The sequence below is a fragment of the Pelodiscus sinensis genome, chromosome 18 (assembly GCF_052426305.1).
Source record: "Pelodiscus sinensis isolate ZL-2025 chromosome 18, ASM5242630v1, whole genome shotgun sequence".
NCBI classification, from domain to species: Eukaryota; Metazoa; Chordata; order Testudines; family Trionychidae; genus Pelodiscus; species Pelodiscus sinensis.
This window is the reverse complement of record NC_143069.1, coordinates 32,123,907-32,147,854: the sequence shown is the minus strand read 5'-3', so window position 1 is coordinate 32,147,854 and position 23,948 is coordinate 32,123,907. Positions and strand designations below refer to the sequence as shown.

The 23,948-nt window shown below is 63.9% G+C and overlaps 3 protein-coding genes across 7 annotated transcripts; 1 reads left to right on the top strand and 2 right to left on the bottom strand.

Moving 5' to 3' along the window:
- Positions 1 to 1,310: 1,310 nt before the first annotated feature.
- Positions 1,311 to 5,989, bottom strand: LOC142825613 (troponin I, cardiac muscle-like). Of its 3 annotated transcripts, none has more exons than XM_089770102.1 (8): positions 5,804 to 5,989; positions 4,720 to 4,887; positions 4,323 to 4,364; positions 3,526 to 3,657; positions 3,312 to 3,401; positions 2,535 to 2,711; positions 2,320 to 2,425; positions 1,311 to 1,466 (listed from the first exon to the last, which is right to left on the bottom strand). In XM_089770102.1, exons 1-7 carry the CDS (start codon positions 5,972 to 5,974, stop codon positions 2,324 to 2,326), a joined length of 882 nt encoding a protein of 293 aa, XP_089626228.1. In that variant the 5' UTR covers positions 5,975 to 5,989; the 3' UTR covers positions 1,311 to 1,466; positions 2,320 to 2,323. The 3 variants fall into 3 exon arrangements, with proteins under 3 accessions (XP_089626228.1, XP_089626230.1, XP_089626229.1); XM_089770104.1 differs by having other exon boundaries at positions 1,314 to 1,499; XM_089770103.1 differs by having other exon boundaries at positions 1,314 to 1,470; positions 2,321 to 2,425.
- A 7,226-nt stretch (positions 5,990 to 13,215) lies between these two features.
- On the top strand, positions 13,216 to 15,447 carry LOC102452892 (galactoside alpha-(1,2)-fucosyltransferase 2-like). The gene is made up of 2 exons (XM_075917577.2): positions 13,216 to 13,770; positions 13,897 to 15,447. Exons 1-2 carry the CDS (start codon positions 13,599 to 13,601, stop codon positions 14,946 to 14,948), a joined length of 1,224 nt encoding a protein of 407 aa, XP_075773692.2. The 5' UTR covers positions 13,216 to 13,598; the 3' UTR covers positions 14,949 to 15,447.
- Positions 15,448 to 16,008: 561 nt separating this feature from the next.
- Positions 16,009 to 21,395, bottom strand: LOC142825612 (troponin I, cardiac muscle-like). Of its 3 annotated transcripts, none has more exons than XM_089770106.1 (9): positions 21,107 to 21,395; positions 20,788 to 20,800; positions 20,146 to 20,313; positions 19,787 to 19,828; positions 18,544 to 18,675; positions 18,333 to 18,422; positions 17,317 to 17,493; positions 17,102 to 17,207; positions 16,009 to 16,206 (listed from the first exon to the last, which is right to left on the bottom strand). In XM_089770106.1, exons 1-8 carry the CDS (start codon positions 21,115 to 21,117, stop codon positions 17,106 to 17,108), a joined length of 735 nt encoding a protein of 244 aa, XP_089626232.1. In that variant the 5' UTR covers positions 21,118 to 21,395; the 3' UTR covers positions 16,009 to 16,206; positions 17,102 to 17,105. The 3 variants fall into 3 exon arrangements, with proteins under 3 accessions (XP_089626232.1, XP_089626233.1, XP_089626231.1); XM_089770107.1 differs by having other exon boundaries at positions 16,009 to 16,177; positions 17,103 to 17,207; XM_089770105.1 differs by having other exon boundaries at positions 16,009 to 16,173; positions 21,107 to 21,384.
- Between the last annotated feature and the right edge of the window lie 2,553 nt (positions 21,396 to 23,948).

Genomic DNA, 23,948 nt, shown 5'->3' with positions numbered 1-23,948 from the left:
AGGGTTGGGGACCCCCCGATATTGCATCCCAGTGGTAGCCCAGGATGGGTGGCCTGCACCCCGTGGATGGAGCAGTAAGCGACTGGGGGGCAGTAGGAGCAGGGGGGCTTGGCCGTGGGACGCGGTTCCAGGATGCGGAGGGGCAGGTGGCCGAACCCGAGTGTGGCCGCGGAGAAGGAGCGCGCCCCAGGACCGCGGGAGGTGGCCCCGGAAGGAGGAGGGGTCTCCCCTGGGGGGAACGACGCCCAAGAAGGGGTCCCCGAGGAGTCCTCACGGACCAGGGGTCCAACTTCACGTCCGCCCTGCGCCGGTGCGTGCGGGAGAAGCGCAGGGTCCAGCCCTCCTGGGCCTCGGCGTCTCGCTCCCGGTCCAACGGGCCAGTGGGGAGGTCCCATGGGACCCTGAAGCAGACGCTGGAGGCCTTTACGGACCAGCACCCGCCGGCCCGGGACGAGGACCTGCCCCACCTGCGGTCTGCACACAGGGAGGTGCCCCAAGCGTTCTCCCCCACTGAGCCATGGTGCAGGAGAAGAGGTGGGGACCCCTGAGCTTGCTGAGAGATTTACGGGAGGGGGTGGACTCCCCGGATGGAGAAGAGGTAGCGGAGGGGGTGGGTAGCAGGCAGGGGAACATCGCAGGATCCGGGAGACCAGGCGCACCTTTGGGGAACAGGCAGGGCACCGTGATCCCGCCTTGTCCGTATCCCTAGCTCTGGGCGGGCTGTGGGGTCTAGTGGTTACTGTTCGAAACCCCAGTCCCAGGGACGGGAGTGGAGCCTAGTGGGCAGAGCCGTGGGGGGCTGGGCGGCAGGGTCTAGTCCCGGCTCCCGCAGGGGAGGAGGGTGTAGTGGTTAGAGCTGCGGTCACGGGGCTGAGCGCGCCTCAGGCCCTGCAGTGGCAGGTGCGGCAGGGCAGGCAGGGGTGGGGCGAGTTGGATGGAGACGTGCCCAGATCTGGGGCGGCGCTAGGGGATCTGGGCTGAGCGGGGGGGGGCTCTCCCCGGCAGGCAGGGCAGGGAGGGGCGGGGCGGAGCCTGGTGGGGGGAGGGGTGCCCGACACCCCAGGGGAGCCTCTTCCGCCGTGGACCCCGGGCTCTTGGGGTTAGTAACCCCAGCTGGGGACAGAGCCTCCTCCTAAAAGGCGGGGGAGGGGAGCAGGGCCTGCCCTCCTCCTGGCGGTGGGGGGGAGCTAGCGGGAGGGGGCTGGGCTCCCCACTCCCGCCTGCAGCCCCTGCCGGTCCCATCCCCGGCCCTGGGACCCCTGTGCAGCTCCCTCTCCCGGGACAGACGGACGCACCAACGGCGGCGATGCTCAGAGAGGTTTTATTGGGGGGGGGGGGTCCTGCGAGGGGTGTGGCAGGGCAGTCCTTGGGGGGAGGGATTGGGGGGCAGGGAGGGGTCCGACGGGGGGGGGCAGATCTGGGGTCCTTCGTTTCTTCCTCCCCCGCCCGTCTACGAGTCTCTGCTCCTGCCGGAAGGACACAGAAAGGCGAAGAGGGAACTGAAACCACAGAAGAAACAACGTCGCCGCCCCGGCCTTGCGCCCTGTCTGAGCTGGGCCCCCCCAGCCCCACATCTGCCAGCGGAGGGCGCTGTGGGGCAGGGGTCCTGGTGGTGGGGAAGGCTCCCTCTGACCCAGCCCGGCCTCGCCCAGCAGGGGGCGCTGTGGGGCACAGGACAGGGGTCCTGGCGGTGGGGGAAGGCTCCCTCTGACCCAGCCCGGCCTCGCCCAGCAGGGGGCGCTGTGGGGCACAGGACAGGGGTCCTGGCAGTGGGGAAGGCTCCCTCTGACCCAGCCCGGCCTCGCCCAGCAGGGGGCGCTGTGGGGCACAGGGCAGGGGTCCTGGCGGTGGGGGAAGGCTCCCTCTGACCCAGCCCGGCCTCGCCCAGCAGGGGGCGCTGTGGGGCACAGGACAGGGGTCCTGGCGGTGGGGAAGGCTCCCTCTGACCCAGCCCGGCCTCGCCCAGCAGGGGGCGCTGTGGGGCACAGGGCAGGGGTCCTGGCGGTGGGGAAGACTCCCTCTGACCCAGCCCGGCCTCACCCAGCAGGGGGCGCTGTGGGGCACAGGGCAGGGGTCCTGGCGGTGGGGAAGGCTCCCTCTGACCCAGCCCGGCCTCGCCCAGCAGGGGGCGCTGTGGGGCACAGGGCAGGGGTCCTGGCGGTGGGGGAAGGCTCCCTCTGACCCAGCCCGGCCTCGCCCAGCAGGGGGCGCTGTGGGGCACAGGGCAGGGGTCCTGGCGGTGGGGAAGGCTCCCTCTGACCCAGCCCGGCCTCGCCCAGCAGGGGGCGCTGTGGGGCACACGGGGATGGGGGGTTTCACCTGCTCAGCCCTGCCCAGCGCCCGAGGTCTCGAATTTCTTCTTCCGGCCCTCCATGCCACTCATGGCGTCGATGTTCTTGCGCCAGTCGCCCACTTCCCTGTTCTCCTGCGGGGGGAGGGGAGGGTCAGACCTGATATCGGTGGGGGGGACAATTCCCTGCTCCCCCTGCGCCCGGCCTGCCCCTCCCCCCGCCCCACCCCTCTCCCCTCCTCACCTTCTCGGCATCGTCTTTCTTGACCTGCTTGAGGCTGGCCCGCAGGTCCATGGACACCTTGTGCTTGGAGCCCAGCAGGGCCTGCATCATGGCGTCGGCCGAGAGCCGGACCCGCCGCAGCGCCGGGCGCTTGAACTTCCCCCGCAGGTCGAAGATTTTCTGGTTCAGATCCTCGATCTGGGGGGAGGGGAACAGAATCGGGGAGGGGTCAGGCAACAAAAGGGGGCGCTAGGGTGGGGGGGGACCGCTGGGGGCGCTGAGCTGCGGGGCGCGGGGTGGGCGCCTGGCAGGGGATTGGGCTGCGAGGAGCAGGGCCGGGGCCCAAGAGGGGGCACTGGGCCGCAGGGGGCTCTGGGGAGGGGGGCCTGGCAGGGGGGCTGGGCTGGGAGGGTGGGGGAGGGGCCCAGCAGGGGGGCTGGGCTGCGGGGGGAGGGCGGGGCCTGGCAGGGGGCTGAGGTGCGGGGGGTGTGGCAGGGACCCAACAGGGGTTGCTGGGCTGCAGGGGGTGGGGCGAAGGCCTGGCAGGGGGTGATGGGCTGCGTTTGGTGGGGGAGGGGCCCAGCAGGGGGCGCTGGGCTGCAGGGGGCGGGAGTTGGTGGGCGGAGCGCAAGGGGCGGGGCTAACTCCCAGCCCTGCAGCACCATCCAGTGGCCTTTGCAGTTATTGCCCCTGGGGGCTGGCGCTGGGCTCCAGGACCCTTGCGCAGGGGGGCCGGGCGGCTTGCCGGGGTCTGGGCGGGTGGGGACGGAAGGGCACCAGCCCCGCCCCCGGCCGTACCTCGTTGATGCTCTTGCTGACCCGAACCTGCATGTCGTAGCGCTCCTCGTCCACGCGGTCCACGCGGGCGTGCAGCTCCCGGCACAGCTCCTGCCGGGGGACAGTGCCGTGGGGGGAGATAAAACGGTTCCCTGCCCCGCCCCTCGCAACCCTCTGGCCCAGCCGGTCCCTCAGCGCCCCAGTGACCCCCCCCCCCGCCCTGCCCAGGGGTTACCTGCAGCTCAGCCAGGGGCAGGCTGGCCAGGGCGAGTGGGGCGCAGCGCTCGGCCAGGTACCGCTGCTTCTCCAGGCCCCGCTCCTCCTCCTCCTGCTCCAGCTCCTGCTTTGCCATCTGCAGCATCAGCGTCTGCAGGTGTGAGAGGGGCTGGCTGACACCCCCTGTCTGACACACAGGCCCATCGACCCGGCCTCCTGCCTCCCCAGGGGCCCAACAACCTGGCCTCCCGTCTCCCCACTGGCCCATTGACCCAGCCTCCCGCCTCCCCACAGGACCATCAACCTGGCCTCCCGCCTCCCCAGGGGCCCATCGACCCAGCCTCCCGCCTCCCCATGGGCCCATCAACCTGGCCTCCCGCCTCCCCAGGGGCCCATCGACCTGGCCTCCCGCCTCCCCATGGGCCCATCCACCCGGCCTCCCGCCTCCCCATGGGCCCATCCACCCGGCCTCCTGCCTCCCACTCACAGGCCCATCGACACAGCCTCCCCGCTATGAGCCCATCTACCCAGCCTCCCACCTCCCCACGGGTCCAATGACCCGGCCTCCCACCTCCCAATTGGACCATCGACTTGGCCTCCCGCCTCCCCATGGGCCCATCAACCCTTCCTCCCCACCAGAAGCCCATCTACCTGGCCTTCCACCTTCTCATGGGCCCATCGACCCGGTCTCCGGCCTCCTGCCTCCCACCCATGAGCCCATCGACGTGGGCTCCTGCCTCACCTCCCATGGGCCCATCGACCCAGCATCCCACCTCCCTGCCCCCCTGCAGCCGGATGGGACGCCTGAGACATTACCTTGAGCTGCAGTTTCCGAGAAGCTGTGATCTTGGATTTTCTCTGCATTAGAACAAGCCAGAGACTTTTTATAAGGTACCAGTGAGCAGGGCCCTGCCCCATGGGCGCTGCCCAGACCCCCTGCCAACCTCAACCCCAGGGCCCTGCCCCATGGGTGCTGCCCAGACCCCCTGCCCGCTCTGAGCCCTGCCCCATGGGCACTGCCCAGACCCCCTCCCCGCTCTGAGCCCTGCCCCATGGGCACTGCCCATACCCCCTCCCCGCTCTGAGCCCTGCCCCGCCCTGTCCCACTGGGTGCTGCCCAGACCTGCCCCACTGCGAGGGAGTCTGGGGCGGAGCCAGGAGCCAGCCCCAGGACTCGGGGGGTGGGGAGACGTGGCCCGGGCCCGGCGCCCACCTTGACGTGCGGCTCCGTCGCGTAGGCCCGGTAGTTGGCGGAGGATTTGCGCCGGAGGGTTGGCCTGGCAGCTGGCGGCGGGGGCGGGGGGGCCGGCTTGGGGGGCTCCGGTTCCTCCTCAGTGGCCTCTTCTTCCTCCTCCACCACATCCTCGTCCTCCTCCTCGTACTGGGGTGGGGGGGGGGGGGTCAGGCTGTCAGGGTTTGCACCGAGGGGCCGGGCTGCCCTTGGGAGTGGGGGCAGGGACGCGAACCCCCCCCCCCAGTACAGGCAACGACCCGAAACAGTTTGGAAAGTGGGCGGAGTCATTTACCGGGGTGCAGGGGGTTACAAAGGGGGGACTTAGCAGGGGGTAAATTCCAGGAGAGTATCTATAGTAGAAGGGTGGGTGGCTCAGGGAGGCGGGGGATGGGGCAGGGGCTTGTCCCCTCCAGGGGGCACCAGCTCCCCCCCACCCCCAACCCCAGGGCAGGGCCTGGCTGGCTCAGGGGGTCGGGGCATGGGGCAGGGGACTGTCTCCTTGTGACGAGGCGCCCCCGCCCCACACATTCCCCGTGGCCGGCCAGGCGCTGCTCGGCCGCCGCGGCGGGGAAGGGTGCCCGTGTGCGGCTTGCTCCCACGCCGCTCGGCCGTCGCCCTGGGCTGACGTCAGGGCAGGCGACGTCCGAGATGGCCCGGAGCGGGCGGGGGGAGCGAGGGGGAGGCCCCGCCCCGCCCCGCGGGAAAGCAGGGGTGGCGCGATGTCCCGGACCGGGGACGTCGGGGGAACGACGCCAGCGGAGGGGGGCGGAGCCGGGGCGATCAGCCGGCACGGCCCTGCCTGCGATAGGAGGAAGAGAAAGGGCGCGGCGTTTTAAAACGCTGCCGCCCAGACCGGGGGGTGGGGGGGAGCCCACGCCAGGGAGTGAGAGGCCGTCCGTGGGCACGCTACCCCCCTTCCGCAACCCTGGGAAGCTGAGCTCCGAGGTAGAGGGGCTTCCGAGGGGCAGACCCGGTGTGGTTGGCGGGCTTGGATCTCACATAACCACCCCCCCAGGAATCCCCCCAGGCATCGCAGGGGAGAGATGCCCCGGCTCCTCCTTACGGTGACGTCCTCCCTGCGGAGACAGAAAGCGAAGGGGATTAGGCGCGGCAGCCCCTCCCCCCAGCCACCTCCCGCTTCTCCACCCCCACAAGTCGAGGATTTGTCCTCTTGGTGCACAGGGAAACTGAGGCACACAGCAGGGCATTGACGTGCCCTCCTCAAAAGTCCCATGGGTTGGGCTCCCTGCTGCTGTATCCCCCAGGCCTCATCCCCCACCCCCCAGCAGGGGAGAGAACCCAGGTTCCCAGCGCAGCTGCTCTAACCACTAGGCCCCGCACTCCTCCCGGAGCCAGACAGGTCAAAATCCCGCTACTCACTCGTCTGCCATGTCCTGCCGCGACTGCCCTGGGAAGAACTGGGAGGGGAAGACGGAAAATATGATTTGCCCTGCACGGGGTGGGGGTCCGGCCTCCGGGAATGGGGCAGGGCCTGGCTGGAGGGGTGTGGGGGTTGGACTCTGCCTCAGACCCGTTATCTGCCTCGGGCCTGGCTGCTTTGCCCCTATTTGGGGTGGGAGGCGCTCGGGCTGATAAGCCCCTAAGAGGGTGAAGCTAAATATAAACCCCCCGAGTGCTGCCCTGGGGCCGGCCTGAGGCTGGAGCCGGCTCGGGGTGGGGGTGGGGCGGGGGATCCCCCTGCACTTCCGGGGCGCGGGCGGAGCTGGGCAGGAGCCAGCCGGAGCCCGAAGATGCTGCGAAGGGGGGGGTTGGGGCAGATTTCGGGGGTGTTGGACGGGGCAGGGCTCAAAATATCCCCCGGCAGCCAGTCCCCCTCAGAGCCCCTCCCGTCCCTCCCCCTGGAGGTCAGGGGGCCCCTCCCGTCTAAACCCTCCGGGGGAAAATAGGGGGCAGGTGGGGCCCCTCCCATCCATCCCCCTGCTGTGCTTTTGCGGAAAAGCGTCCGTGCCAATCTAGACGCTCTTTTCCGAAAATGCTTTTAACGGAAAACTTTTCCGTTTAAAGCATTTCCAGAAAATCATGCCAGTGTAGACGTAGCCGGGGTGTAACCAGGGGACTCTTTTTGCTGGGCAAGCTGGACAAAGGCTGGAGGGACAGAGATGGGCAGCTGAGCGAGTCTCGCTGGCTGGGGGGCAGAGATGGGGGGCAGGCCCCTGGCTCTGGGCCGCCCTCTCCCCACGCGGGGGGGGGCCTGGCTGCTCCTGCCCCTGTGCAGACAAGCCTGTGCTACGCTGTGTCCCCAAGAAGCAATTCACTTTGTTCTCCCTGCTGGCTGGGCGTCCCGTCTGGCTGCGGACGGGGGTGCAGGGCCCGGGGGCGCCCCACTTCTCGGTGCTTGCGGCTCTAAGGATCCTGCAGTGGCTGGCGTGCCCGGCCTTTCCTCCTCCGTAATCCCCCGCCTCCCTCTGCTTGTTCAAACTCCCCGCCCCAAGGCAAGGCTGCCCCCCGCTCACACGCTGTTGCGCTTAGGAACAGGGCGCGCCACTCTGAGCAGACCGCAAGTATGAAATCCAGGGGGGGGAACTTTAGAGGCCCCAGCCCTTCTACAGGACACCCTGCGGGGAAGGACCCAACAACGGACTAGCAAGCCCCGAAGCTTTCTGCATCTCCCAAGAGGGCATGTTGGTGTTGCCTGCCCCATGGCCACTGCATTAACAGTGGGGCTGCCCCACCCCCCGGACCAACGGGGGCATGATCTGCGCCCAAGGGTTCACTGGGACAGTGCAGAAAGGTGTTGACTGGCGTAGGTTACGGTAATACGCACACAGGCACCATGCTCAGAGTGCCCGTCTGGAGGCAGGCACAGAAATCTTCCCATTTCACAGGCGGCTGAACGCGCCGCGCTGCAGCTTGCCAGAGGGCGACCACGAGGGCCAGCATCCTGGGGGACCCCTTCAGGCCTGCAAGGGGGCGGGGGAGGGAGGCGGAGCTGCCTTTTCTCCCAGTCGGTCCCACGTTTCTGCGGTGATGCAATTTTGTCTGGCGAGGGCGAGCCCGTCCAGAGAGCAAGCCCCGGCCTGGCCGCTCATCACGGTCCGTATCCGCCTGCCGAGTCCTGCTTTGCCTTAAAACAGGGGTCACCAACAATCTGGCTTTTCGGTAGCCATGCCGGAAGGCCCGTGCTAGGCCTGAACCAAAGCCGCCTTCTGCAGCCAGACTGAAGAGCAGCAGCCATCAGCTGTAAGGCCTGGAGTTGCATCCTCACATTCCACCTAAATTGCATTAAAATAAAGTCACACACAGGCTGTGAGGAGGGGACTTTGTCCTGCGAGCTCCCCACTGTCACCAGATAAAGAAACAGAGCTCAAGACGGGTAAAGAAAACTGAAGGCGCAGCGTTCTGTCTGGCAAGAAACTGCATATCAATATTTGCAGTTGCGGAATCCTCACTCTATGGTCAGTATCATCACACTTCCTTATTGTTTGACTGTGTGATCTCCGTCTGGTTTGTCACTAAAGACAGGACTACGTAGCACTTTAAAGACTAACAAGATGGTTTCTTAGGTGATGAGCTTTCGTGGGCCAGACCCACTTCCTCAGATCAAATTATGGAAGAAAATCGGCAGGACCATATATACCAAAGGGATACAATCCAAAATAAGGAACACATATCAAATAGACAAATCAGATTTTAGACCAGAGGGGAGGTGAGGGGGGAGGGTTAACGTCTGAGCTAATGATATTAGAGGTGATAATTGGGGAAGCGATCTTTGTAATGGGTAAGATAATTAGCATCTTTGTTAAGGCCCATTCGTAAAGTGTCACATTTAAGCATGAATGACAATTCAGAGGCTTCTCTTTGAAATCTTGTGTTAAAATCTCTTTGAAACAGGATGCAGGTAGTAAGGTCGTTGAGACAATGCCCATTCGATGGCAAGAAACTGTTTTTTCTTTGTGAAACTGTCTGATGTCTATTTTGCGTGCATTGATTCTTTGGCGAATGTCACTGTTTCTATCTGCTGTATAATTAATTTTGCTAGGTGTAAATCAATGAAGGTGGTGGGGGATGATTGGGTAGGTGATTTTGTTATGATTGGTTAGTAAAATGATCTAAGCTATAAAGGAGAATGTTTGTACGTGTGTGCTCTAATAACTTGGACACTATAAGAGCTACCGCAACCAAACTTTGCATGGGATAACCTTTTCTCCAGGATAGTGATAGAAATGTAGCCGTGTTAGTCTGGGGTAGTTGAAGCAAAATGCAGGACAATGTAGCACTTTAAAGACTAACAAGATGGTTTATTAGATGATGAGCTTTCGTGGGCCAGACCCACTTCCTCAGATCAAATAGTGGAAGAAAGTAGTCACAACCATATATACCAAAGGATACAATTTAAAAAAATGAACAAATATGAAAAGGACAAATCACATTGCAGAACAGAAGGAGGATGCGGGGGGGTGGGAAGGGGGAGGAAGGAAGGTAAGTGTCTGTGAATTGCTGATATTAAAGGTAGGGAGAGTGGGATGTTTGTGAGTTAATGGTATTACAGGTGATAATTGGGGAAACTGTCTTGATAATGGGTGAGAAAGTTCAAAGACTTGTTAAGTCCTTGTTGGTAAGTGTCGAATTTTAACATGAATGACAGTTCAGAGGATTCCCTTTCAAGTGCAGATGTAAAAGGTCTTTGTAGCAGAATGCAGGTGGCTAAGTCATTTAGAGAGTGTCCTTTCTGGTTAAAGTGGCAAGAAACTGTTTTCTCTTTGTGATCTTGTCTAATATCTGTTTTGTGGGCATTAATCCTTTGGCGAAGTGTCTGAGATGTTTGTCCAATGTACATAGCAGACGGACACTTTCGGCACATGATAGCGTAGATTATATTTCTGGATGCGCAGGAATATGTGTTCTTGATCTTATAACTCACTTGGTTAGGTCCAATAATGGTATCAGCAGAATGAATATGTGGACAAAGCTGGCAACGGGGTTTGTTGCAAGGGAAGGTACCAGGGTTGGTATTAGTGTGGTATGTCCTGTGGTGGTTGGTAAGAATCATCTTGAGGTTAGGTGGTTGTCTATAGGAGACTATGGGTCTGTCTCCCAGAGCCTCTTTGAGTATGGTATCCTGTTCCAATATAGGCTGTAGTTTCTTGATAATGTGTTGGACAGGTTTAAGTTGGGGGTTGTAGGTGATGACAAGTGGTGTTCTATTGTTGGTTTTCTTGGGTCTGTCTTGAAGTAGATGGTTTCTAGGTATTCGTCTGGCTCTTTCAATTTGCTTTTTTGTTTCTCTGGGTGGGTAGTTGAGATTTATAAATGCTTGGTAGAGATCCTGAAGCTTCTGGTCTCTGTCAGTGGGGTTAGAGCAGATGCGGTTGTATCGAAGGGCTTGGCTATAGACGATGGATCGTGTGGTGTGTTCTGGATGGGAGCTGGATGCATGTAGGTAACTGTATGAGTCAGTGGGTTTTCTCACCCACAATTATTTCCGGTTTGAGAACAACTTATACCTCCAGATCAGCGGCACAGCCATGGGTACACGCATGGCCCCACAGTATGCTAACATCTTTATGGCTGACCTAGAACAACGGTTCCTCAACTCCCGTCCCCTTTCACCCCTCCTCTACCTACGGTACATCGATGACATCTTTATGATCTGGACACATGGCCAAGAAACACTGGAGATATTCCACAGAGATTTCAACAACCTACACCCCACCATCAACCTCAGCCTGGACCATTCTACACGAGAGATCCACTTCCTGGACACCACCGTACAAATCAACAATGGAAAATTAGACACCACTCTCTACAGAAAACCCACTGACTCATACAGTTACCTACATGCATCCAGCTCCCATCCAGAACACACCACACGATCCATCGTCTATAGCCAAGCCCTTCGATACAACCGCATCTGCTCTAACCCCACTGACAGAGACCAGAAGCTTCAGGATCTCTACCAAGCATTTATAAATCTCAACTACCCACCCAGAGAAACAAAAAAGCAAATTGAAAGAGCCAGACGAATACCTAGAAACCATCTACTTCAAGACAGACCCAAGAAAACCAACAATAGAACACCACTTGTCATCACCTACAACCCCCAACTTAAACCTGTCCAACACATTATCAATAAACTACAGCCTATATTGGAACAGGATACCATACTCAAAGAGGCTCTGGGAGACAGACCCATAGTCTCCTATAGACAACCACCTAACCTCAAGATGATTCTTACCAACCACCACAGGACATACCACACTAATACCAACCCTGGTACCTTCCCTTGCAACAAACCCCGTTGCCAGCTTTGTCCACATATTCATTCTGCTGATACCATTATTGGACCTAACCAAGTGAGTTATAAGATCAAGAACACATATTCCTGCGCATCCAGAAATATAATCTACGCTATCATGTGCCGAAAGTGTCCGTCTGCTATGTACATTGGACAAACATCTCAGACACTTCGCCAAAGGATTAATGCCCACAAAACAGATATCAGACAAGATCACAAAGAGAAAACAGTTTCTTGCCACTTTAACCAGAAAGGACACTCTCTAAATGACTTAGCCACCTGCATTCTGCTACAAAGACCTTTTACATCTGCACTTGAAAGGGAATCCTCTGAACTGTCATTCATGTTAAAATTCGACACTTACCAACAAGGACTTAACAAGTCTTTGAACTTTCTCACCCATTATCAAGACAGTTTCCCCAATTATCACCTGTAATACCATTAACTCACAAACATCCCACTCTCCCTACCTTTAATATCAGCAATTCACAGACACTTACCTTCCTTCCTCCCCCTTCCCACCCCCCCGCATCCTCCTTCTGTTCTGCAATGTGATTTGTCCTTTTCATATTTGTTCATTTTTTTAAATTGTATCCTTTGGTATATATGGTTGTGACTACTTTCTTCCACTATTTGATCTGAGGAAGTGGGTCTGGCCCACGAAAGCTCATCATCTAATAAACCACCCTTTTCTCCAAGAGACGGTTTTAAGGTACTTTTGGATCCGATCAGGCCCGATCTCAACTGGTAAAAGTAAAAAATAACCCGCCACACAGGACTGCAGGGGCAGCCCCACCCACCCTAGGTCACGTGCCCGCCACCTGCGGGCCCGCGGCGCCATCCGGGACTCGCCCCAGCCCCACACGCACAACGGCTCAGGCACCCGCCTTGCCCCTCACAGCTATGGTCACCAGGTAATCTTAAAAAAAAACCAAAAACGGACACACATGATCGGGGTCATGGGGGTGAGGACCCGGCCGGGGGGGAATGAGGCTGGCCGGGAGGAAGGGGGTGGGCGTCGGCAGGAAGTAGAGCTGGCGGGGAGGGTCAGGGACAGCAGGGCTGGCTGGGGGAGATGGGGGGTAGAGAAATTTGTGCGGGTAACAAGGCGATCAGGATCGACTGGTAGATCTTGGAGCCTCTGACAGGGGATCCTGACAGGTTTGGCCCGTCGGTTATCCGGTGCTGGCACTTCATCTGCCTCTCTCAGCACTGCCCTGCTGCTGCTGCCCTCTACGCTGGAGCCCCCCGCACCTCCCCCCCAGCCTCCTGCTTTCTGTGCCGGGTAGGGTGTCAGGGTGCCCCTCCCCCAGCCTGTACCCCATCTCCACAGAGCAGATGGGGGCAGGGATGGAGAGCGCTGGCTGCTTTTGGCAGTGGTGCAGGGCCGGGGTAGGGGTGGGCCTGTCTTGGTCCCCGGCACCACCACCCAGCAGCCACTTGTGGCAAGCGGTGCCCAGCTGGAGCCTGCATTCCGAACCCCTCCTGCACCCCTAAGAAGGGCCGGCCCACCACATTTTGGCACCTGCGGCGGGGAGCTCCAATGACGCCCCCCTGTCCCCTCGCTTGGGGCAAAGCTTTGCAAGGGCTCAATTCTGCCTCCTTCCTGTTCTACTCCTCTCATGGGGCCGCTTTGCTACCTACCCCTGCCCCAGCACCAGACACAATTTTCTACACTCTGGGACCGGGTGGCACCCCCCCCCCCACACACACACAGTCTGGCACCTGAACCGGCCACCTCAATTCGCCTCCTGGTAAGGCCGGCCCTGCCCTAGCCCTGCACCCAAACTCCTTCCCAGCGCCTGCACCCTGAACCCCCTCCTGCTCCTCAACTCCCCCCCCCGCACGCCAAAGCCTTTAGCCAAAGATCAGAGTCTCCAGCCACCTCCCGTGCACCCCAACCTTCTCCCTCCAGCGTGAGTGAGGATGGGGGAGGGAAGAAGGGGGGAGGGAGCAGGGGCCAGGCCTGGAGAAGGGGCGGGAAGCCGGCGGGGCAAGGTAGACCCTGCAGTGCACTTGCATTCAAAAAGCGACCCCATGTTTGAAAAGGTTGGTGACCGCTGCCTTCAAAGGTCCCAGCGAGCAGGCCGGCCTCCGCGGCTGCGTCTCATACTCCCCCACCCTCCTTCTTCACAGCGTGAGACACAGCCCTGAACCCCCGTCTCCTTCAACCGAACAGGAAGCTACTGCAACCGCATCAGCGTGACATCTTCAACCTCAGGACCCAGCTCCAACAGGAAACCCCAGGAGCAGCCAGCCGTCGCCTCAGTGCGGGGAGGGGGCATGTGTCCAGCGGGCTCCAACCGGCACCCCAGGACCAGGCGCGGCCCTAGACGAGCTGCCGCCAACTGGTGCCCAAAGCGAAACGCGCGATCGGCGTCCCCGCCTCCAAAGCCCTCAACGGCTCTTTATCTTGGCGCCCTAAGCGACCGCCTAGTTTGCCCGAATTGAGGGGCCGCCATTGGCTCAGGACCTTGCAGGAAGGGGTAACTGTTTATCAGAGGGGACAAGATCTGTCTGATCACAGCGGCTTCGCAGGGCGGGGCAAAGGAAACTCGGAGCCAGAGAAGCAGCCGGCAACAACGTCCATGAGTAACACAGCATGACGATGCAAAACTTCCTGCTCCCAGGGAAGGAAACCAGCTCTCCGAAGGAGCAACTTTCGCCATCCTTTCGGAGGGACGTCCTGCCACAGGCGGGACCAACAGTCCGGACGGAGAGAGCCCCCACTCCTCCGCCCGGGATCAGCCTGCCTGGCCACGGACCCAACACTGGTAAATAAAACATTGATTGGTGGGACCGCGGGCGAGGGCAGGAACAAATGCTGGCGTGAGGCACAAGGCAGGCACCATTTTGCCCCGTTGATGTGGGTCTCAAATTCTTGCTCTATCCCTGCATAGGACAGGACCACTCCCTGCTGCTGCTCGGATCCATGAAATTCCCGACTTGTAGTGTCTCTCCCCGGCAAGTCCTCTTGGTCTCCGTCTACCTACTGGCAGTCATGGGCCTCTCCATCTTCCTACACCTGCCGAGGAAGTTCCTCTCTCCCTCGGACCCTGTGATGTCCCCCCAAGGGCAGCCTCCTGCCACGGAGCGGGGCATGTGGACCGTGAACTCCGCAGGGCGCCTGGGGAACCAGATGGGGGAATACGCCACCCTCTACGCCCTGGCCAAGATGAACGGGCGCCAGGCCTACATCCCGCCGGAGATGCACCAGCAGCTGGCCCCGCTCTTCCGCATCACCCTGCCCGTGCTCTCCAGATACCAGGTCTGGACCACCCTCTGGAGGGATTACGGGCTCCACGACTGGATGTCGGAGGAGTACAGACACATCGAGGGGAAATACGTCCGGCTCACGGGCTACCCTTGCTCCTGGACCTTCTACCACCACCTCCGGCAGGAGATCCGCCAGGAATTCTCCTTCCACGACCACGTCAGGGAGGAGGCCAACCGGTACCTGGCCGGGCTGCGTGGGCAGCGCCGGAACGTGACCTACGTGGGGGTCCACGTCCGGAGGGGGGACTACGTCTGGGTGATGCCCCAGCGTTGGAAAGGGGTGGTGGCGGACAAGGCCTACCTGGACAAGGCCATGGGCTACTTCCGGGCCAGGTACCAGGAGCCGGTCTTCGTGGTGACCAGCAACGGGATGGACTGGTGCCGGGAGAACATTGACGCCTCGCGGGGGGACGTGTATTTCTCGGGGGACGGGAAGGAGTCGTCGCCGGGGAGGGATTTCGCTCTCTTGGCCCATTGCAACCACACGATCATGACCATCGGGACCTTCGGCATCTGGGCCGCCTACCTGGCTGGGGGGGAGACCATCTACTTGGCCAACTACACCCTCCCCGATTCCCCCTTCCTCCAGCTCTTCAAGCCGGAAGCCGCCTTCCTGCCCGAGTGGATCGGGATCGAGGCCGACCTCTCCCCGCTGCGGGGCGGGACGTCTGGCTAACGGAGCTCGGCCACGGGCTGCCAACGGGATCCACCCGCCGTGGCTTGGCCGTGGGCTGAGGACAGGGCCGGGCGAGCTGGGCTGGGGAGATCGGGGCAGACTGGAGCTGGGTCGGTGTGGTCAGAGCCCCTCACGGAGGAGCCACAGACCCGGGGGTGTTCCTAGAGGCAGGGTCCGGGGATCCAGGTCTCCTGGGTTCTGCCCTCGGTGCTGGGTGGCGAGGGGGCTGCAGGCTGGTGAGTAATGGGGCTGGGCCCAGGACATGGGGGTTCAGGCCCCAGGAGGGGGGGAGAAGCAACGTGAGGAGCCAGGAAAGGTGACTCTTGACAAGCGTTGGCCGGCGGCGTTCTAGGACTGTTGGGTTGGTACCGTTCCCTTCCCCGGCTGCTGCTGGCGGCTTGTGAACGCCTCCCCCTGCCTGAAATACACCCGTGTGCCTTCCCGAGAGTGCCGAGAGCCGCCGTGTCTCTGGGGAGCAATAAACCGTCTCTCTACTGGCCGGCGGAGTCTCCTCTGGCTGCGGGTGGGCCCCCCCCGTGCCGACCCGGGGGGGCGAGTGGGCAGAGAGCGGCAGGGTCTATTCCCGGCTCCCGGAGGGGAGGAGGGTGTAGTGGTTAGAGCTGCAGGCACAGGGCTGGGCAGGCCGGGCCTCAGGCCCTGCAGTGGCAGGTACGGTGGGGCAGGCGGGGGTGGGGCGAACTGGATGGGGAGTGCCCGGATGTGGAGCGCCACTTGGGGGGCTGAGCTGCAGCAGGCTGAGCGGGGGGGGGCTCTCCCCGGCAGGCAGGGCAGGGAGGGGCGGGGCGGAGCCTGGTGGGGGGAGGGGTGCCCGACACCCAGGGGAGCCTCTTCCGCCATGGACCCCGGGCTCTTCGGGTTAGTAACCCCAGCTGGGGACAGAGCCTCCTCCTGGCCGGGGGGGAGTTAGTGGGAGGGGTCTGGGCCCCCTAGTCCTGCCAGGGCCCCTCAGTCCCGCCTGCAGCCCCTGCCGGTCCCATCCCCGGCCCTGGGGACCCCTGTGCAGCTCCCTCTCCCGGGACAGACGGACGCACCAACGGCCGCGATGCTCAGAGAGGTTTTATTGGCGGGGGGGGGGGGGTCCTGCGAGGGGTGTGGCAGGGCAGTCCTTGGGGGGAGGGAATGGGGGGCAGGGAGGGGTCCGACGGGGGGGCAGATCTGGGGTCCTTCGTTTCTTCCTCCCCCGCCCGTCTACGAGTCTCTGCTCCTGCCGGAAGGACACAGAAAGGCGAAGAGGAAACTGAAACCACAGAAGAAACAACGTCGCCGCCCCGGCCTTGCGCCCTGTCTGAGCTGGGCCCCCAGCCCCACATCTGCCAGCGGAGGGCACTGTGGGGCAGGGGTCCTGGCAGTGGGGAAGGCTCCCTCTGACCCAGCCCGGCCTCGCCCAGCAGGGGGCACTGTGGGGCACAGGACAGGGGTCCTGGCAGTGGGGAAGGCTCCCTCTGACCCAGCCCGGCCTCGCCCAGCAGGGGGCACTGTGGGGCACAGGGCAGGGGTCCTGGCGGTGGGGAAGGCTCCCTCTGACCCAGCCTGGCCTCGCCCAGCAGGGGGCGCTGTGGGGCACAGGACAGGGGTCCTGGCGGTGGGGAAGGCTCCCTCTGACCCAGCCCGGCCTCGCCCAGCAGGGGGCGCTGTGGGGCACAGGACAGGGGTCCTGGCAGTGGGGAAGGCTCCCTCTGACCCAGCCCGGCCTCGCCCAGCAGGGGGCGCTGTGGGGCACAGGACAGGGGTCCCGGCGGTGGGGGAAGGCTTCCTGTGACCCAACCCGGCCTCGCCCAGCAGGGGGCGCTGTGGGGCACAGGGCAGGGGTCCTGGCGGTGGGGAAGGCTTCCTGTGACCCAGCCTGGCCTCGCCCAGCAGGGGGCGCTGTGGGGCACAGAGCAGGGGTCCTGGCGGTGGGGAAGGCTTCCTGTGACCCAGCCTGGCCTCGCCCAGCAGGGGGCGCTGTGGGGCACAGGACAGGGGTCCTGGCGGTGGGGGAAGGCTCCCTCTGACCCAGCCTGGCCTCGCCCAGCAGGGGGCGCTGTGGGGCACAGAGCAGGGGTCCTGGCAGTGGGGAAGGCTCCCTCTGACCCAGCCCGGCCTCGCCCAGCAGGGGGCGCTGTGGGGCACACGGGGCTGGGGGGTTTCACCTGCTCAGCCCTGCCCAGCGCCCGAGGTCTCGAATTTCTTCTTCCGGCCCTCCATGCCGCTCATGGCGTCGATGTTCTTGCGCCAGTCGCCCACTTCCCGGTTCTCCTGCGGGGGGAGGGGAGGGTCAGACCTCATATCGGGGGGGGGGACAATTTCCTGCTCCCCCTGCGCCCGGCCTGCCCCTCCCCCCACCCCACCCCTCTCCCCTCCTCACCTTCTCGGCGTCGTCTTTCTTGACCTGCTTGAGGCTGGCCCGCAGGTCCATGGACACCTTGTGCTTGGAGCCCAGCAGGGCCTGCATCATGGCGTCGGCCGAGAGCCGGACTCGCCGCAGCGCCGGGCGCTTGAACTTCCCCCGCAGGTCGAAGATTTTCTGGTTCAGATCCTCGATCTGGGGGGAGGGGAACAGGATGGGGGAGGGGTCAGGCAACAAAAGGGGGCGCTAGGGTGGGGGGGACCGCTGGGGGCGCTGAGCTGCGGGGGGCGGGGTGGGGGCCTGGCTGGGGATTGGGCTGCGAGGAGCAGGGCCGGGGCCCAAGAGGGGGCACTGGGCTGCGGGGGGCCCTGGGGAGGGGGGCCTCAGAGGGCGCTGGGCTGCGGAGGGTGGGGCAGGGACCCGGCAGGGGGTTGGGCTGCGGGGGGAGGTGCGGGCGCCTGGCAGGGGGTTGAGGTGCGGGGGGTGTGGCAGGGACCCAACAGGGGTTGCTGGGCTGCAGGGTGTGGGCGAAGGCCTGGCAGGGGGTGATGGGCTGCGTTTGGTGGGGGAGGGGCCCAGCAGGGGGCGCTGGGCTGCAGGGGGTAGGGCGAAGGCCTGGCAGGGGGTGATGGGCTGCGTTTGGTGGGGGAGGGGCCCAGCAGGGGGCGCTGGGCTGCAGGGGGTAGGGCGAAGGCCTGGCAGGGGGTGATGGGCTGCGTTTGGTGGGGGAGGGGCCCAACAGGGGTTGCTGGGCTGCAGGGGGTGGGGGGAAGGCCTGGCAGGGGGTGATGGGCTGCGTTTGGTGGGGGAGGGGCCCAGCAGGGGGTGCTGGGCTGCAGGGGGCGGGAGTTGGTGGGCGGAGCGCAAGGGGCGGGGCTAACTCCCAGCCCTGCAGCACCATCTAGTGGCCATTGCAGTTATTGCCCCTGGGGGCTGGCGCTGGGCTCCAGGACCCTTGCGCAGGGGGGCCGGGCGGCTTGCCGGGGTCTGGGCGGGTGGGGGCGGAAGGGCACCAGCCCCGCCCCCGGCCGTACCTCGTTGATGCTCTTGCTGACCCGAACCTGCATGTCGTAGCGCTCCTCGTCCACGCGGTCCACGTGGGCGTGCAGCTCCCGGCACAGCTCCTGCCGGGGGACAGTGCCGTGGGGGGAGATAAAACGGTTCCCTGCCCCGTCCCCCCGCAACCCTCTGGCCCAGCCGGTCCCTCAGCGCCCCAGTGACCCCCCCGCCCTGCCCAGGGGTTACCTGCAGCTCAGCCAGGGGCAGGCTGGCCAGGGCGAGTGGGGCGCAGCGCTCGGCCAGGTACCGCTGCTTCTCCAGGCCCCGCTCCTCCTCCTCCTGCTCCAGCTCCTGCTTTGCCATCTGCAGCATCAGCGTCTGCAGGTGTGAGAGGGGCTGGGTGACACCCCCTGTCTGACACACAGGCCCATCGACCCGGCCTCATGCCTCCCCAGGGGCCCAACAACCTGGCCTCCCGCCTCCCCAGGGGCCCATCGATCTGGCCTCCCGCCTCCCCAGGGGCCCATCGACCCGGCCTCCTGCCTCCCCAGGGGCCCATCAACCTGGCCTCCCGCCTCCCCAGGGGCCCATCGATCTGGCCTCTCGCCTCCCCAGGGGCCCATCGACCCAGCCTCCTGCCTCCCCAGGGGCCCAACAACCTGGCCTCCCGCCTCCCCACGGGCCCATTGACCCGGCCTCCTGCCTCCCCAGGGGTCCATCGACCCGGCCTCCTGCCTCCCCAGGGGCCCAACAACCCGGCCTCCCGCCTCCCCACAGGCCCATCAACCTGGCCTCCCGCCTCCCCAGGGGCCCATCAACCTGGCTTCCTGCCTCCCCAGGGGCCCATTGACCCAGCCTCCCGCCTCCTCACGGGCCCATCGATCTGGCCTCCTGCCTCCCCACGGGCCCATTGACTCGGCCTCCTGCCTCTCCAGTGGCCCATCATAAGAACATAAGAACGGCCGTACTGGGTCAGACCAAAGGCCCATCTCGCCCAGTAGCCTGTCTGCCCACAGTGGCCAGCACCAGGTGCCCCAGAGGGGGTGGACTGAAGACAACGATCAAGCGATTTGTCTCCTGCCATCCCTCTCCAGCCTCTGACAAACAGAGGCCAGGGACACCCTCTCTATCCCCTGGCTAATAGCCTTTTATGGACCTAACCTCCAGGAAATTATCTAGCTTCTCTTTAAACTCTGTTCTAGTTCTAGCCTTGACTCCTAGCCCATCGACCCACCCTCTCGCCTCCCCCGCCATGGGCCCATCGACCCGGACTCCTGCCTCCCCACGGGCCCATCAACCCGGCCTCCTGCCTCCCCCGCCATGGGCCCATCGACCCGGACTCCTGCCTCCCCACGGGCCCATCAACCCGGCCTCCTGCCTCCCCCGCCATGGGCCCATTGACCCGGACTCCTGCCTCCCCATGGGCCCATCGACCCGGCGTCCCACCTCCCTGCCCCCCTGCAGCCGGACAGGACGCCCGAGACGTTACCTTGAGCTGCAGTTTCCGAGAAGCTGTGATCTTGGATTTTCTCTGCATTAGAACAAGCCAGAAACTTTTTATAAGGTACCAGTGAGCAGGGCCCTGCCCCATGGGTGCTGCCCAGACCCCCTGCCAACCCCGACCCCAGGGCCCTGCCCCATGGGTGCTGCCCAGATCCCCTGCCCGCTCTGAGCTCTGCCCCACTGGGCACTGCCCAGACCCCCTTCCCGCTCTGAGCCCTGCCCCATGGGCCCTGTCCCACTGGGCACTGCCCAGACCTGCCCCACTGCGAGGGAGTCTGGGGCGGAGCCAGGAGCCAGCCCCAGGACTCGGGGGGTGGGGAGACGTGGCCCGGGCCCGGCGCCCACCTTGACATGCGGCTCCGTTGCGTAGGCCCGGTAGTTGGCGGAGGATTTGCGCCGAAGGGGTGGCCTGGCGGCTGGCGGAGGGGGCGGGGGGGCCGGCTTGGGGGGCTCCGGTTCCTCCTCAGTGGCCTCTTCTTCCTCCTCCACCACATCCTCGTCCTCCTCCTCGTACTGGGGGGGGTCAGGCTGTCAGGGTTTGCAGCGAGGGGCCGAGCTGCCCTTGGGAGTGGGGGCAGAGGCGTGAACCCCCCCCCCCCAGTACAGGCAACGACCCGAAACAGTTTGGAAAGTGGGTGGAGTCATTTACCGGGGTGCAGGGGGTCACAAAGGGGGGACTTAGCAGGGGGTAAATTCCAGGAGAGTATCTGTAGTAGAAGGGTGGGTGGCTCAGGGAGGCGGGGGATGGGGCAGGGGCTTGTCCCCTCCAGGGGGTGCCGGCTTCCCCCCACCCCCGACCCCAGGACAGGGCCTGGCTGGCTCAGGGGGTCGGGGCATGGGGCAGGGGCCTGTCCCCTCCAGGGGCCGCTGGTTCTGATCTGGGCCCAGCAGGGCAGGTGATGAAAAGGGCTTGGATCTCACATAACCGCCCCCCTCAGAAATCCCCCCCAGGCATCGCAGGGGAGAGAGGCCCCGGCTCCTCCTTACGGTGACGTCCTCCCTGCGGAGACAGAAAGACAAAGGGGATTAGGCGCCGGCAGCCCCTCCCCCCTCCCCTTTCTGCTTCTCCACCCCCACAAGTCAGGGATTTGCCCTCTCTGTACACAGGGAAACTGAGGCACACAGTGGGGCAGAGACGCACCCCCACGAAAGTCCCATGGGTTGGGCTCCCCACTGCTGTATCCCCCAGGCCTCATCCCCCACCCCCCAGGAGGGGAGAGAACCCAGGTTCCCAGCGCAGCTGCTCTAACCACTAGGCCCCACACCCCTCCCGGAGGCAGACGGGTCAAAACCCCGCGCTACTCACTCGTCTGCCATGTCCCGCCGCGACTGCCCTGGGAAGAGCTGGGAGGGGAAGACGGAAAATATGATTTGCCCTGCACGGGGTGGGGGTCCGGCCTCCGGGAATGGGGCAGGGCCTGGCTGGAGGGGGGCGGGGGTTGGACTCTGCCTCAGACCCGTTATCTGCCTCGGGCCTGGCTGCTTTGCCCCTATTTGGGGCGGGAGGCGCTCGGGCTGATAAGCCCCTAAGAGGGTGAAGCTAAATATAAACCCCCCGAGTGCTGCCCTGGGGCCGGCCTGAGGCTGGAGCCGGCTCGGGGTGGAGGGTGGGGCGGGGGATCCCCCTGCACTTCCGGGGCGCGGGCGGAGCTGGGCAGGAGCCAGCCGGAGCCCAAAGATGCTGCGAAGGGGGGAGGGTTGGGGCAGATTTCGGGGGTGTTGGACGGGGCAGGGCTCAAAATAACCCCCGGCAGCCAGTCCCCCTCAGAGCCCCTCCCGTCCCTCCCCCTGGAGGTCAGGGGGCCCCTTCCGTCCAAACCCTCTGGGGGTCAATGGGGGGCAGGTGGGGCCCCTCCTGGGCTCGGTTGGGTTACTGGAGAGTCCAGCGGCAGCGTGGGGCTGGGGCCGGCTCCGAGGGAGGCAGGGGGGGCGTTGGACCTGGCTTTGTGTGTCTGTCCCTGTGCGAAAGCATGTTCCTCTGTGTCTGTGTATTCTTGGGGGGGGTCTCCCTGGATTTGTAGGGTTCTATGATTCTGTGTGTGTGTTCTATGTGTATTCCTCTGTATGTGTGTCCCTGGCCGTGTGTGTGTGTCCTGGAGTCAGGGGTCTGTGCATTTATCTGTGTGTGCGTGTGTGTGTCCCTGAGCGTGTATTCTCCTGTGTGTGTGTCTGTATGTTCATGTGTATTCCTCTGTGTGAGCCCTTGGGTGTGTATTCTTCTCTGTGGATATGTGTATTCCTGTGTGTGTGTTCCTGGGTGGGTTAGGGTTGTGGGAGTGTCCTTGGATGTGTATGGGTGCTCCTATGGGTGTATATTCCTGTCTGTGTGTCCCTATGTATGAGTCCCCCTCGGTGTTTGTGTGTGTCCCGGGGTGATTATGTGTGTTCCTCTCTGGGTGTGGGTGTGTATTCCTGTCTGTGTGTCCTTGGGTGGGTATGTCCCTGCTGCGTGCGTGTGTCCTTGTTTGTGTATATGTTCCCTTCTGCGTGTGTGTGTGTGTACCTGTGTGTGTATATTTCTTCCTTTATGTTTGTATGTGGTATTTCTGGGTGTGCTCTTTTCTGCGTGTGTGTCCCAAGTTCTATATGTGTGTGTGTGTGCGTGTGTGAGAGTGACTGCCCCCTGCTGTGTATCCTTCTCTGTCCATCTACGGGCTGTCCATCCTGCTGTGCCCTTCCCTTTGTATGTGTGTCCCTTTGTCTCCCTGCGTTCCCGGTTGTGTTTCTGTCCCTGGGTGTGTGTCCCTCTGCTCCAGGGTGTATCTAGCCGCCCCACACTGTGCGTGTGTCCCAGTCCCTGTCTGCTACTGCCGCCTGTTGTGTCTCTCCCAGATGTGTGTGTGTCCCTGTGCTCAAAGGGTGTGTGTGTGTGTCTGTGTGTCCCTTCAGCCCCTTGCTGGTGGAGCCGGGCCCTGTGTGTCCCTGGCACCCCCTGCTGGTGGGGCTGGGCCCTGTGCCCTGCATGTCCCTGCCACCCCCTGCTGGCAAGGCCGGGCTCTGCGTGTCCCTAGCACCCCCTGCTGGTGGGGCTGGGCCCTGTGCCCTGCATGTCCCTGCCACCCGCTGCTGGCAAGGCTGGGCTCTGCGTGTCCCTGGCACCCCCTGCTGGTGGGGCTGGGCCCTGTGCCCTGCATGTCCCTGCCACCCCCTGCTGGCAAGGCCGGGCTCTGCGTGTCCCTAGCGCCCCCTACTGGGGGGGCTGGGCTCTGCGCCCTGCATGTCCCTGGCACCCCCTGCTGGTGGGGCTGGGCCCTGTGCCCTGCATGTCCCTGCCACCCGCTGCTGGCAAGGCTGGGCTCTGCGTGTCCCTAGCGCCCCCTACTGGGGGGGCTGGGCTCTGCGCCCTGCATGTCCCTGGCACCCCCTGCTGGTGGGGCTGGGCCCTGTGCCCTGCATGTCCCTGCCACCCCCTGCTGGCAAGGCCGGGCTCTGCGTGTCCCTAGCGCCCCCTACTGGGGGGGCTGGGCTCTGCGCCCTGCATGTCCCTGCTGCCCCCTGCTGGCGGGGCCGGGCGCTGCGCTGCCCGTCTTAACCCCAAACCGGAGCTGGAAGCAAAGGGGCTGGAGCTGCAGGAGCGGCGGCTGGCAGACGATCCTGCCGCGCAGCAGAAGCAGGGGCTGGAGTTGGAGGTGAGACGGGCCCAGAGGGCTTGCCCAGTGGACGTGGAGAGGGGCCCGGGGATGGCAGTGCTGGCGGGGGGGGGGGGCTGGTCTCTAAGCTGCTGCCCCAGTTCAGGGATGGGGAGGACACTGATGCCGACCTCCCCGCCTTGGAGAGGGCTTGCCATCTGCTCCCGACCGACCCCACAGACCGGCTCCGCCGTCTGACCCCTGCCGGGACCCGAGCGGCATTCGGCCAAGTGCGCAGGACTGAGGCTAAGGATCTGGCCACACCGGGCCCAGGTCTCACCTCCAAGGGGGTCGCCAGCCTGCTGGGGGAACATCTCCACAGGTGGGTTGAGGGGGCTGGGGCCACCCCCCCGCAGTGCACACGGAGGACATTGGCCCTCCAGCCCTGCTGGGGCAGTTGGCCCACCAATCTGGGGCAGGAAGGTGGCCCACACCGGGGACTGAGAAGGGGAGTCCCCTCCAAAGTGGGACTCTAGAAAACCCCGCACGGGAGGGCGGGGGGGCTGGAATGCTGGGCCA

Excerpts from the sequence above, each read along its gene's own strand:
- LOC142825613 (XM_089770102.1), bottom strand. The coding sequence starts at position 5,974 with ATGGGACTTTTGAGGAGGGCACGTCAATGCCCTGCTGTGTGCCTCAGT. Across the intron at positions 4,365-4,719 it reads CGACGGAGCCGCACGTCAAG|AGAAAATCCAAGATCACAGC; the intron begins GTGGGCGCCGGG and ends GTTCTAATGCAG. Across the intron at positions 3,402-3,525 it reads TGCCCCTGGCTGAGCTGCAG|GAGCTGTGCCGGGAGCTGCA; the intron begins GTAACCCCTGGG and ends GTCCCCCGGCAG.
- LOC102452892 (XM_075917577.2), top strand. The coding sequence starts at position 13,599 with ATGACGATGCAAAACTTCCTGCTCCCAGGGAAGGAAACCAGCTCTCCG. Across the intron at positions 13,771-13,896 it reads TGGCCACGGACCCAACACTG|GACAGGACCACTCCCTGCTG; the intron begins GTAAATAAAACA and ends ATCCCTGCATAG.
- LOC142825612 (XM_089770106.1), bottom strand. Across the intron at positions 19,829-20,145 it reads CAACGGAGCCGCATGTCAAG|AGAAAATCCAAGATCACAGC; the intron begins GTGGGCGCCGGG and ends GTTCTAATGCAG. Across the intron at positions 17,208-17,316 it reads AGAAAGACGACGCCGAGAAG|GAGAACCGGGAAGTGGGCGA; the intron begins GTGAGGAGGGGA and ends CTCCCCCCGCAG.